The sequence below is a fragment of the Copadichromis virginalis genome, linkage group LG20, assembly GCF_057382275.1.
Source record: "Copadichromis virginalis isolate Kocher_CV1m ecotype Utaka linkage group LG20, C_Virginalis_male_GT1.1, whole genome shotgun sequence".
NCBI classification, from domain to species: domain Eukaryota; kingdom Metazoa; phylum Chordata; class Actinopteri; order Cichliformes; family Cichlidae; genus Copadichromis; species Copadichromis virginalis.
The window spans coordinates 20134312-20147621 of record NC_140637.1 but is presented as its reverse complement, the minus strand read 5'-3'; the positions used below and the strand labels follow the sequence as shown (position 1 = coordinate 20147621).

At 39.3% G+C, this 13310-nt stretch overlaps 1 protein-coding gene across 1 annotated transcript; it reads right to left on the bottom strand.

The window, feature by feature from the left end:
* Positions 1 to 10388: 10388 nt before the first annotated feature.
* kcnk15 (potassium channel, subfamily K, member 15) lies at positions 10389 to 13310 on the bottom strand. The gene is made up of 2 exons (XM_085444503.1): positions 12944 to 13310; positions 10389 to 12698 (listed from the first exon to the last, which is right to left on the bottom strand). Exons 1-2 carry the CDS (start codon positions 13233 to 13235, stop codon positions 11698 to 11700), a joined length of 1293 nt encoding a protein of 430 aa, XP_085300629.1. The 5' UTR covers positions 13236 to 13310; the 3' UTR covers positions 10389 to 11697.

Genomic DNA, 13310 nt, shown 5'->3' with positions numbered 1-13310 from the left:
ATAAAGGATTCAGAAAGTTTATTCATGCAGGCCCATATGACAGAGAATATGCATGTTCTTTTTGTTTTCACATTATAATTTATATTTAATTGTGTTGTGGTTTGCAGTGTTTTGTGTTGTTTCACTTTAAATTTGTAAAAGGAAAAAGCTGAAAATTTAAATAGTTAAAAGTTGAATTGTGAATAGTTGATTTTTGTATTATTTGATTTATTTATTACATTTTATGTGTTGAGCTTTTGTTACCTAGTGGCTACATAAGCCATCAAGTACCAACGACCGGATTTGGTGTGTGGTAATAACAGGTAAATGAACTTTTTTTTTTTTTTAAGGATTTGACTATATATGAATGCTTGTGTATAAATACACAAACAATACACATGTGCTTTCATGCTTTCAATTGTGTAATTTAAGTGATCTAGGTAGCTCTGTTTTGGAAGTTCAGTTCATGCTAGAAATGTGTTTTGGAGTTTGTATGTGCTTTTTGGAGTTTGTACGTGTTTTGTCTCTAGGCACCGCATATATTTATATATAAACATATATAAATAAAACCACTTTTTTTTTTACATTAGTAATTCCTTTTGTGCATAATTTTATATTATTGATAATAATAAATTAATTAAAGCAACAAAACAACCTGAAGAGCCGGTTCGGAGTCGAAGGAGCCGGATCTTTTTAGTGAGCCAAACCGAAAGAGCCGGTTCTCTAAAAAGAGCTGGAAATCCCATCACTATACCTGACCCCGGTAAACGCTTTTCTCAGGATTTCAGTTTCGAACGCTACTTTCAAGACTTATTTACAGCATTATGTTAATTTTGTAAACTATACGGCCTCATATAGAGTGGAAAATGATAAAGAATCACTTGCACATGAACTTTGGGAGTTCTTTCATTTTGCTGGTAACATACAGCCTGCTCTGAGAGATTGCTCTTCATCATAGAGGGCCCACAGCTAGAGACATGTGGTTCGCTTGTACATGGGAATTTCGGCTCTTTTTAGAGAACCGACTCACTAAAAAGAGCCGGCTCTTTCGGCTCCCAACCGGCTCTTCAGGTTGTTTTGTTGCTTTAGTTAATTTATTATCAACAACAATATAAAATTATGCACAAAATGAATTACTAATTTAAAAAAACAAACGTGGTTTTATTTATATATGTTTATTAATAAATATAATAAACTTTTATTTATTCAATACACATAAAATGTAATAAATAAATTATAAACAGAAAATCCAACTATTTACATTTAAATTTTTAAATATTTAAATTTTCAGCTTTTTCCTTTTAAACAAATTTAAAGTGAAACAACAGAAAACACTGCAAACCACAGCACAATAAAATATGTGCAAAAAATATGCAAAACAAAAAGAAGATGCACTTTCTCTGTCATATAGGCCTGGGATGATTTTTTGGGAGAGTGTTTTCCTCCTTGGAATTGCATACATAAGATTCACTGCATGAATAAACTTTCTGAATCCTTTATCATCTGCTACTGAAAATAGTTGTGGATGATTACTATACCTTTCTAAAGTGATGATGTTGTCTCTTGATGTTGTCCCTGGGTCTCTTTCTCTGCTACCTCGAGTGTAACTACCGCCCCTTCCCCTCTGCTCAGCGCAAGCACAAGGCTCATGTGCAGAGTGAAGCAGAAAAAATGTGCGGCTCGCATCGTTCACTTCAAAGAGTCGTCTCTAAGAGCCATTTCGTTCATGACCAACACATCACTATTGTACACCCACTGCAACTGGATGTATGTACTTTGATTTCATCCGACGCAGTGTGTGCTCATGAGTTCATAATAATCCAAGAGATTTTTGGCTACACCCGTAAGCTAAGAAAATGGTGAAAGAATAATGGAAATTCCGAAAAAGTTGACATGTGGGAGTCCAGGCGGATCAGTCAAGGCCCAGTGTTTCTGACATCCAAATATTTGCATTGATGAATTCTTTCTGTTGTCACACAAAGGTCCTTACAGAGTTCACTTGTACATTTTCAATCAGACTAGCTTGCTTTTTAAAGGCTTATGGTGGACTCTTGTTGTTTATGTTTAACTGTATTGACATGTTGTAATAGTATTTTAATTTCATAACAGTGACAAGCAAGGGTGTATCTGGGCTAAATGCTACCATCGCCTTATTGTCATAAAAGCAGGTCAGACACATAATGCTGCGCCTTACGACTTTGCTTGTGCATACCTGGTTACGATGACAATGAATTGCCAAAGAGGTTTTTAAGCTTTTAATTAGGAACTGATGCCACGGACCAAAAGTAAAATTATAAAATAGAAATTGAGGGAAAAAACTCTTGAAAAAATTGAACTTACCAAGTGAAAAAGACCAGAAGGGCTGGTGCTTGAGCACCACCTGGGGTCCATCTGAAGATTTTCATTGGGAGTGACCAGAAGAGAAAGGACTAGAATTAGTATATCACAGGGACACAGAGAGGCAAGGCTGAGATGGATTGGGCATGTGCAGAGGAGGGATAGTGCATATACTGGATGAAGGATGTTGAAGACGGAGCTGCCAGGCAGAAGAAAAACAGGAAGGCCACAAAGAAGATTCATGGATGTAGTGAAGAAGGACTTGCAGAGGATGCTATGGCAAACCCTGAAAGGACCAACAAAAAGAAGAAAAATGTTTTAAAAAATCTATTTTTTAACCCTAAAGTCTCAAGTATTTAAAATGAAAGTTTAATACAGTAACTGGTAACATGGTGATGTGACTGTTTTGCTTGTAAAGAGTGGACCGTGCAAAACTACAGATTGAACGTAATTGCAGGTAAAGGTCAGGCACGTAGAAATGTATTTAAAAACATATAAAAGAATATAAGTAAAATGAACATATAAAAAGTAAAAGTACTCTTAATGGCCCTTTTTTCAGATGGTTTCACTTATGTGCACAATTTGTGGGAATGCATTTTATGTAAAACCTCAGTTTTTACAGTAACCCGTGAGAAGCTGAAAGTGGAATAAAAAAATATTTATTTTCCTTCAAATGTAGTGGAGCAAAAGTACAAGAATGCAAATGGCCTCTGATCACACATTGGCACACAAATGGTGACAGAATTGCTATGCAAGACGCCGACCTTCCCAGTGGGAGGATCTTGGGGTTCAATTTCTTGCTCAAGGACACTTTGACAGGAGGAGGTGTTGTCTCCTCAAGTACTCCAACCCTGTGATTAATAGACAACCTCCAGAGCCGAGGTTTCCCCACAAAGTAACAAGTTTGGTTGGATTATATTGGACGGCTTTACCTCCTTCACCTGTGACAAGTGACCGGCACCACCTCTGTCAGATGACAATGGAGATTTAAAAGTCATGTGATGAAGATGACTCTTGAATATTTGTCAAAGACAAGTAAAATGTGAGCTGTCAGTGTCATTTTTTAACCACCAAGCAGTAGGCCTAGACAAAAAAGCATCATTTACACTGCCACCATGAGCAATGAGAATTGGTTATAAAATATTCCACTTGTCATCCTCATCCACTTAACTCCATTTCACACATGGATCAGTTCTATCAGTGGCAGCTCGTCCTCATTTAAAACCATTAATGACTTTCCTGCAGAGAATTTAGCAGGATGGATGAGATTACTTTGTCATTTTTGCACGTGTGTATGCGTGTTGGTGTCCTATTCATTTGCTCACATATCTATTTGAAGTAAGTGTTTAATTATTGTGGTGTTTGAGCCCCTGCTACAATGTGCTCTGTCAACATTTGTATTGAAATGAATGATGAAAGATTTAGCACATTAAAAAAAATCACATTAATATTGGCTTTTCCTTTTGTATCCGTTTAGGAAGACCCTGATTGTTATTCATCATCACTTACCTCCATCTCATGCTTAGCTCAGTAGTGGCAATAGTAAAGAGGATGGGGAGATTGGGAGTTTGGGGGGAAGTGGGGCGGTTGGGGTAATGACAGCACACAAGCTACAGCTGGGCAAACATAGGAGGTGCATTGTGTAAGCTATCTAGTGTGTCACTGCCTCTTAGTGGTGGCTACGAAAGCTGCATGACTGATTCATCTTTATTAAAAGCTCATCCCCTTCCTAGTTTCTGCGACTACGTGTGCTTCTGTTAATTAAAAGACCATCAAAAGGGTCCTTTGGATTCCTAATAGAAAAAAATAGAGCATATGCTTGAGCTCTGGTCCTGTAACCATCAAACTCCCAAAAATAATACATATGTTGTTTATATGTACACCACAGCATTTGTAATGCCTGTCTCTCTATATATATATATACACATAACAATACTCTTAAACAGGGGTGTCAAAGTCATTTTAGTTCATGGACCTCGTAAATACATTAAAAGCTTGGGCGCGGCTCCTTGGCTAAACAGTCTTACTGCATCGTGATTTCTCAGGCAATTGAAAACGTCTTTGTCAATAAGAAGGCTATAAAGCTCACAATGACTTAAACCTCTGGTTATTAACAGCTCAGGCCACCATTCTCATGGCTTGATCCACGGATAACACCTTGAAAAATGATGCTTTCTAATATAAGAGGATGGGAAGATCAAAATTTAGGCCTTAGTTCTCTGCAGTTTCACACGTTGGCAAGCGGTCCAACAGACCAGTTCTATCACATGGACTATTGATTGATTGATTGATTGATTGATTGATTGATTGATTGATCATACTTTATTCATCCCGAGGGAAATCGGGTTAAGGCTGCCAGCCGTGCCAGCGCCATCTTACCCTTCCAACCATACATACATTACACAAACATCACATGGGGAAGACAGGTCAGAGAGGTATAACAATGGAAAATACACAACATGAGGAAAGACGAGGAGAAAAAAGATCTCCCCCCAGACTGAGCTCCAACAGGGAGATCAGTTTGAGAACAGAAAAAAAAGACCTCAGCGCATACAAAAAGCACATGACTATCAATACACCATAGAAACACAAGACAAGCAACAGGGGCGGGTCCGGTCCTGCAGCATATCTGCGCTGGTCCAGTCGACCGCCATCTTCCCCGGGAGGGGACAAGCATCAAAGGCATTTGGAAAGGGAGGGGGGATGGGTGTATATCAGTGTTGCACTCTCCTGCTCTAAATAAACAACATAAGAATAAATTCAAACTTTAGTAATGCAATAATCCTTGCAGGAAAATCCAGAAGGAAAAGTTAGAAAGTTAGAATGAGTCTAGAAGAAACCAAAATGTGCATGTGTATGATTTTGAATTTCATTATAATTTAATATATTGGAAATACAAACAGACATATAATTATAAAGGAAAATGGATAACACTGTAACAAAAACAAACTGGAACAGGAACCGTTGCCTGCGACCCATGCATGTAAAGAAAGTTGCGTTAATCCTATCAAATTATCAAACCAATAATCCATCAAAATATGGAGTGTGCTCCCTGTTTCTGTACTGCAGTCCTCTAGGATACGTCTATAGTTTGATTTATAGAGGCCCTGGGCTGTATGCGGCACATGTTCCTCATCATCAGTGTCACATCTCACATTAAAGAGATCAAGCAAGCGAGAAAGCGTTATTTATTTTTATAGCGCTTTTCACAGACAGGAGTCACAAAAATGCTTTACATCAGGCAGGAGTTTGCTGAGTGATGGAAGGAGAGATTCGGCTTTAAAGTCTTTGATGCATGTTTTCTTGCCATCATCAGCTGCTAAAGAGAACAGATGCTTTAAAGCAGCCCCATTATCCACGTGAGCTTAGATTGAAGACAGAACAATAAAGTGACCAAAACTTTTTTTGCATGGTGAATGCTAATTATGTATTCACTTCCTAGAACGGGGGGGTCTTAGACCTAAGGCGCCGGCCTCCTGTTACATTTCAAAAGACTCAAATTTTCAATTAATTTGCAGTGACCATCACAAAAGTATAATAAGCTTTTCAAATGCTACCAGCACCATCTCCTATTTTGATGAGTCTCTATTTGATTATCCCTTTCAAGATCATTCATTTTAGCAGGAGATGTAGCACCTTACTTTGATCCATGTCCTCAGGCACAAGAAACCTTGTAAAACCCAAAATTGTTTGGGCGGATCATAAAATAGGATGAAGGGATTCTCCTGTCACCGCGGGGAGTTTTCTTGGGTTTATGTAACACTGATGTGTTAGGAGAGAAATATCACTCTCTCTGTTTCAGCCCACTTCAGCCGGGATTAATTTTACCTTTCGGATAGAATGAAAAATGTACAGTACAAAAAAAAATTTAATTAGCAATACGCTTAATCTGAGGTTATTTAAATTCATTTAATTCAACTGAAACCTCTTATCCAGAGACATCCAAATGAGACGTGTGAAGTGGCCATCCATAGCACACCCTGTCATATTTCTAGCTGTTTTATGTTCCATGTTCTAAAAGTTTGGCCATCTTGGCTTTGTTCCATCATCGTAAAATTAATCATGTCCTGGTTTAAAGCCAATACTTTCTTTGTACTACTCATGCAGTTCATTTGATAACTGGTTCCTGGAAAATTGATATTTAAATCGATGGATTCAGTAAGAACTGTGCAGTGGATTAGAAACGATAGCTACAGATGTTGATCCGACAGATATTGATAATCAAATGTAATTATGGCAACGTGGCCAGTCAAAGAGAAAGTATATACATGTGTACAGTACAGCAGCACGTTCAGCAATATCACCTTACATCTGTACATTTCTATACGTCTCTGTGTAACACTCACACTTGACAGTTAAAGGGATGTGGGGGAGTGTCTGTTCCTGGGGGCATGTGAGATGACATTTGAGGCAACATTCCTGTGGCTGAAAATGGGTTTAATTTATCTTGTCAAAAGTATCAATAAAACCAATATATAACATTGTTCTGAGTTTCGTTATCACTGTCAGTATTAGCAGAGCTAACTCGCCACATGGTAAGAAACACTACAGGCACTGCTACTGAACGCAGGCATGCATGGAGCAATCATATCCTCAGTTTCATTACATTTTTTCATTGGGTATTTGTTTAGAATACCTTATCTGTAACATACACATATGTTACATACATGTTCAGTGAAGTAACTGAGACTCGATAGTAAAAAGAAGAGCTACGTCTACGTGTCGTAATGGTGACATTGGAAGAACCTTCAGCTTTCAGGCCCTTCTCCCAGAACCAGCTCCCAGTATGGATTTGGGGATGAGACATCCTCTCTGCTTTTTAAAACCTTCGTTTTTGGTAAAGCTTATAGTTGGGACTGGATCAGGCGACCCTGTATTCACTCTTAGTTGCTGCAGTAGGCCTAGATGGCTTGAGCCCTCCCATGATGCCCTGACTGTTTCTTCTTCACTCACCTCTTTCACCATGTGTTCATACACCACTCTGCATTTAATCACTAGTTATTTTTAATCTCTGGCTAGCTACCACAGTATGTTTTTTTATCCTCTACCCCTCTCCTCACCCCCAGATGGCTGCCCCTTCCTGAGCCTGCTGCTGCCCTAGGTTTCTTCCTGTTAAAAGAGAAGTTTTCCTTCCCACTGTTGCCAAGTGCTTGTTCAAAGGAAGTTGTTTGATCGTCAGGGGTTTTTTCTGTGTTATTGTAAGGTCTTTACTTTACAATATAAAGCCCGCTGAGGCAACTGCTGTTGTGATTTGGCGCTGTATTAATAAAACTGAATAGAATTCAAAAGGAAATAATGTAACCTTTTAAAATACTGACATGTAGCAGGTTATTATTTTTGATCATTGTTTCGATACAAAGTAATAAAACTCACATCTTTGCCTCTCCTTTGTTTGTCTCTCAGCTCTCAGTTCCTCAGGGTGTATCTTTTCTTTTCCCATAAGTGTGAAAGGTATATTTCTGTACATTCTTTTTTTATATCCTTTTTGGATCAGGTATACCCGTACCTGGCATACCTGTTAAGCAAGAGCTGGAAGTCGTTTGTCCTCCTGGATCCATATTTTCCATCGTTTCACAATTCATCAATAATATTGTCATCTTGTATTCCGTGTATACTATCAATAAATTCTGTTCGTGTGACCTCTGCTGCATGTCTGAAGGATCCATCCTCTTTCCCCATTTTCTTCCAAAGATTCCTTCCGATTCTTTCCTACTGGAACTCTCCTGGGAATCCTTTGGGTTTCCATGATTTTTTCCTCAACCGAATTGGGGGTCAGATTATAGACCGTGTCATTTGCTGTACAGATTGTCGAGCTCTAGGGGGTAACAGTAGGAGGTGTGATTCCTGATGTCGGTGTACTGACTAACAAGCTGCTTGTGCTGCATTTTTTTAATGTCTTTGATAGTGCAAACCCAAACACACTTAAGTTTTTAGATTGCTAGACTCTTGATTTATATAGTTCAACCCTATAGATATCAGATAAAAACACAATTTTCATAAAAATGACAAAATAATGACATGTCTGTACGTGTCATGAGGGGGGGGTTTGGAGTGCATGATCCTGTTCAGTATATCTGAGTTTACTCAAGCTACACTTTAACAGATGAAAACATCAGGGGGTTCACTGCCTTTTAAAAGACATACACTGCCCCCCAGTGGCTAAAGGTTTTTTATGACTTTACTTACTTCAAATAGCTCCAAAAACTGTTACCACCTTTAGAGGGCCCCCTTGTCAAAGGTATTGTAGCAGATTTCCCCTCCGTTTTCTCTGCCATACAGAAAGATCAAAATACTTCATATTCTAAAGTATGAGACAAACAAATTGTGTGATTGGGCTTGTTGTACTCAGCGAAGAAAGGATGAGATTTAGTGATGTGACAATATAAGAAAGAGCGTAAATGCCATTGTGTGCATTCACAAGCAGCAGGAGCAGATGGCATTTCAGAACCAATCACCATTTCAGATTCTATTGCCCAATCAGTTTTACATTTATATGTAAAGTAGCTTTCTGTTCCAGCAGACCAACAGATGGCTTGAAATGTAAGCTCAGGGACACTTATGTAAAGACTTTATGACTTCTGGTTTCCCATTCCAAACCAAAAACAGGTTTTAAAAATAGCAAATGGAGGCAATGGGCAGACATTACGACACGTAATGTGATTTTATCTCATGACAGTGGAGAAGACGTAGTGTTTAATGGCTTGAAATATTGGGTGCTCCACTCGAGAATGTAGTTTTATTTATTATTTTTGTTGTTTATTGCCACTTTTGATTTACTCCATATCTCAAATAGACAGGGGTACTCAGGAGAGTTAGAAGTATAAATAACATAAAAGGGCTCCTGGGCTGGATTTAATGCAATAGTCTCAAGGGAACTACATATGAATAGTTCATATGTATTTAAGTCCACAGGTAGTTATTAACTTGCTTTTGGGGGTGGTGTTTTAATATAATATGTATGTAATTTAAACTTTTTTACAGTGTATATATAAGTGTATGTGTGCGTGTGTGTGTCACACATGGTGACATGATGAAGAGAGCATTCAGAAACTATTTTTGTTTTATTTGTTTTTTTTAATATATTTCTATTTATTAGGTAGTTTATTATCTAACAGCAGAACGGTGCAGTTTAATAATACATCTTAATTTTCTTAATGTAATGTAATGTAAAATCTATGCAGTACACAAAGTACACAATGTGTAAAGTGCATTCACTGAATCAGAATTTCAGTGGCTCAGTGTAATTCCAGTAACTGGATCAAGTAAGTTACAATGCATAAATATAGGCTTACTTTTATTAAATTCCACCACAGTATGCTGTTGATTTGCACTGTTGCCTCATGTTGGGTAAATTGGCCATAGATTTCCATTTGTCAGCAGCCTGCAGTTGGTAGTTTATCCACCTTGGACAGACAGCTGACCTGTCCAGAGTGAACACTGCCTCACACCCTATGGTAGTTTAGATGGATGGATGATATTGTGAAATACCTTCAAATTTTTAACACAACTGGGCAACCGTTTCATGAGTTGCAGAACAAACAAATGGTGAAGGTACAGTTAAACTGGATACAGATTAACAAAAATATTTATGTTACCAGTGCTTTAACAGCTGTAATTGAGTGTAAAGCATGCACTTGATATATTGAAGCTGACATAACACAGAGAACTAAAAAATCTTGATATTTCAAATAAATTTGTCTAATTTTAATCTTGTCTACTGACCTAAAATAAATAAGCCAATGGACTAGGTTGTTTTTTTCTTTATGTAAACCCTATACCATCTTAACAAATGATGAAGTATCACCACAGTAAGTGCCTTCATTAAGGCACCTTTTTATATGCCTTTGCTCAGATATGTTTCTGCAGATAAAGGGAAGTCAACAAAGAGAAAACTGCTTCTTTCCTGCTTATTTTTTTCTTTTCTTCTTACCACATATTGAGATGTTCCAGTAGATTAAAAACTGATCAGTGGAAGACAAGTGAAGGAAAATAACTGCATACAAAGAGGAGCGATTTTGTTTGATGAACAATAAGTTTGAAAAAAGTAAAGAAAAAGAAGCCACTCATTTAATGGCCCTTTTCTTTGGTTTAATAAAACAATAAAACAGACATTCACATTGAATACAAATCAAGTCTACAAAGAAACAGCACTTCCTTTGCTAAAAAAAAAAGTTTTCCAGTTTCACTAAAAACCTGCTACATATACGTTTCTGTTGTGTGCTACATTCAGATTAGTCCTCTAACAAGCGTAATTTCTTTATATCAGAGTGCAGCAGTGCATCCCACTTCACACCTGCAATGCTCGATGAGTAAAAAGCCACATTTGTCATGTGCTTGGTCAAAGTTCCTTAAGGCATTTATATGTGTATATATATATATATATATATATATATATATATATATATATATTATAACCTGGATGTCCCAGGGTCAAAATGGGAGATGCCCCCAAGGGTGGTGGAGAATGACCAAGCTAAGATCCTGTGGGACTTCCAGATACAGACGGACAAAATGGTGGTGGCTAACCAACCGGACATAGTGGTGGCAGACAAACATGAGAAGACGGCCGTAATGATCGATGTAGCGGTTCCGAATGACAGCAAGTCAGGAAGAAGGAACACGAGAAGCTGGAGAAATACCAAGGGCTCAGAGAAGAGCTCGAGAAGATGTGGAGGGTGAAGGTGACGGTGGTCCCAGTGGTAATCGGAGCACTAGGTGCGGTGACTCCCAAGCTAGGCGAGTGGCTCCAGCAGATCCCGGGAATAACATCGGAGATCTCTGTCCAGAAGAGCGCAGTCCTGGGAACAGCTAAGATACTGCGCAGGACCCTCAAGCTCCCAGGCCTCTGGTAGAGGACCCGAGCTTGAAGGATTGACCGCCCACAGGGGCAAGTGGGGAATTTTATTTTATTTTTTTATGACATCTTCCATCTATGGCACGAAAAATTTAATTCTCTCCAAACCAGGAGCAAATTCCACTGAGGATTGTTCACATATCTTCACCAAACAGTTATACAGTCATAACCCTCATAGCCAAAATACTTTTGATTAAAAGTGTAGATTAAAAAGGCTGACTTTTTACATCTTTACATGGCACTCGTGCAGTCACCTTTTGTGCTATACATTCTCTTTAGCATGCACTGCACTGTGCCTAACATGCATGCAAAACAGCAGAATCACCAACAGAAAAAAAAACAGTGAAAGTAAAGAAAAAAAGAAAAAAAATCCTTCTCGCTTTAGAAATAAAATTATTTTCAATAGCCACAACAGACAACTTATTTACTAAACAGAACTATTGTCTTCATGCACAATGGAGAAGTAACACAAAATACAGTGTCTCTGAAAATACTGTTTACAGTTTGTGCAAACACAATAATGCTCCTTATACTGACTTTCTTCGTAAATGAGGGAACTCCCGGAAACTATGGCCAAGTGAGATCCTGCTTCCTGGCGAAGTTAGTCCAGTGTTGTCCCTGGAACTTGGTGAACAGCCCTGAATCCTGTAGGAAACTGAGTTGTAATAAACAGAATTAACGTGGCAGCCACGATGTTCACTGTGGGACATAAGAGGGCTATCGCAAATCTCTAAACGGTAGCACATGCAGGAACAGAGGGAGCTAAGGCTCGACTCCTGTCTGCTTCTGCCTGCCTTTATCTGGAAATGCAACCTGTGCCTGCAGGGGCTTTTTCGTCTTTCCTGATCCACCGGAGAAGAGATGAGGTTGGTGCGACTGGTTCCTTCCTCCATCGGGAGGAAAAGTGTGCTATGGCTGTGCACCATGTTGCTCCTGTTCCTCTCACTGTGGCTATCTCTGCTTTGTTCCCCTAAAACACCAAGGCCCAGGGTCCCATCCAAAAGGCCTCTGTCTCTCTTCATTGAAGCCCTTTCTTGTGCATCCCGTCGCTCATCCTCAGTGTTCATGGTGAGAAAACGGAGCACCACTAAATTAAGAAATGCCCCGATAACAGTTAATCCCACCAGAATGTACATAAAGCTGAAAGCGACATAGGGCGTTTTCTCCTGGAGGTCCTCTTTTTTCTGCAAAGCCACAAAGTCCCCAAAGCCAATTGTGGTGAGTGTGATGAAGCAGTAGTAGTAAGCATGGAAGAAGCTCCATCCCTCAAAGTGGGAAAAGGCTGCGGCGCCCACACACAGTGTTCCGATGCAGGACAAAAAGCCCACCAGGACCATGTTCTCCATGGACACCTCAGTGCGTCGAAAGCCCAGGCATTGTTTCAGCTTATGTAAGAGATAGCGGACAAATGTGTTCATCCTCTCTCCCAGGCTCTGGAACATAACCAAAGTGAGAGGAATGCCGAGTACAGCATAGAACATGCAGAAGATCTTTCCAGCATCTGTTCCAGGGGCTGCATGTCCATAACCTTAATGCAAAGAGATGGAAAATGTAATGACACTGTGACGCATCATGAAGCAACGCTTAGTTGGTAAAACATGGAGCAACTGTCTATTTTTAATCAACACGTCATTAAAACCAAGCCTCAAATATTGCATTCTTGCAGAAAAAATAATGTTGTGCTGTGAATTACGAAGCAAGCAAAGTGACACATCACCCGTCATTTCCAAAAACATAAAATAAAAAAGCAGAAGAAGCCTTACATTGACTTACCAATGGTAGTGATTACTGTTATGGCAAAGTAAAAAGAGCCAGCAAATTTCCACTGTCTCCCGGCGCGATGGGGCTCAGCTTGCAGCACTACTCTCTCGATTTCGCGGTAGTCGTCCTCGGAGAAGCGGTACTTCTTCTTCATTTCGTTGCGCTTCTGCTCCAAGATGCGCCGACGGGAGCTCTCCGACTCAGACTCCAGCGCGTCAAACACCGCGGCGCCCACCAGCAAGTAGGAGAACATGCAGAGGATGAGCGACAAGGTCCGGACGTTTTGCTTCTTCATTCTCGGCATCGGCACGAAAGTCGGAAGCACGAGCACGGTGTTACAGGTGGTACTGTTCTTCAGCTTAGACTCCACATTGGTTTT

What these genes read in the sequence shown, in the direction of transcription:
- kcnk15 (XM_085444503.1), bottom strand. Translation starts at nt 13,235, where the DNA reads ATGCCGAGAATGAAGAAGCAAAACGTCCGGACCTTGTCGCTCATCCTC. An exon ending in AACAGTAATCACTACCATTG is followed by an intron (nt 12,699 to 12,943) that starts GTAAGTCAATGT and finishes CTTTGCATTAAG; the next exon opens with GTTATGGACATGCAGCCCCT.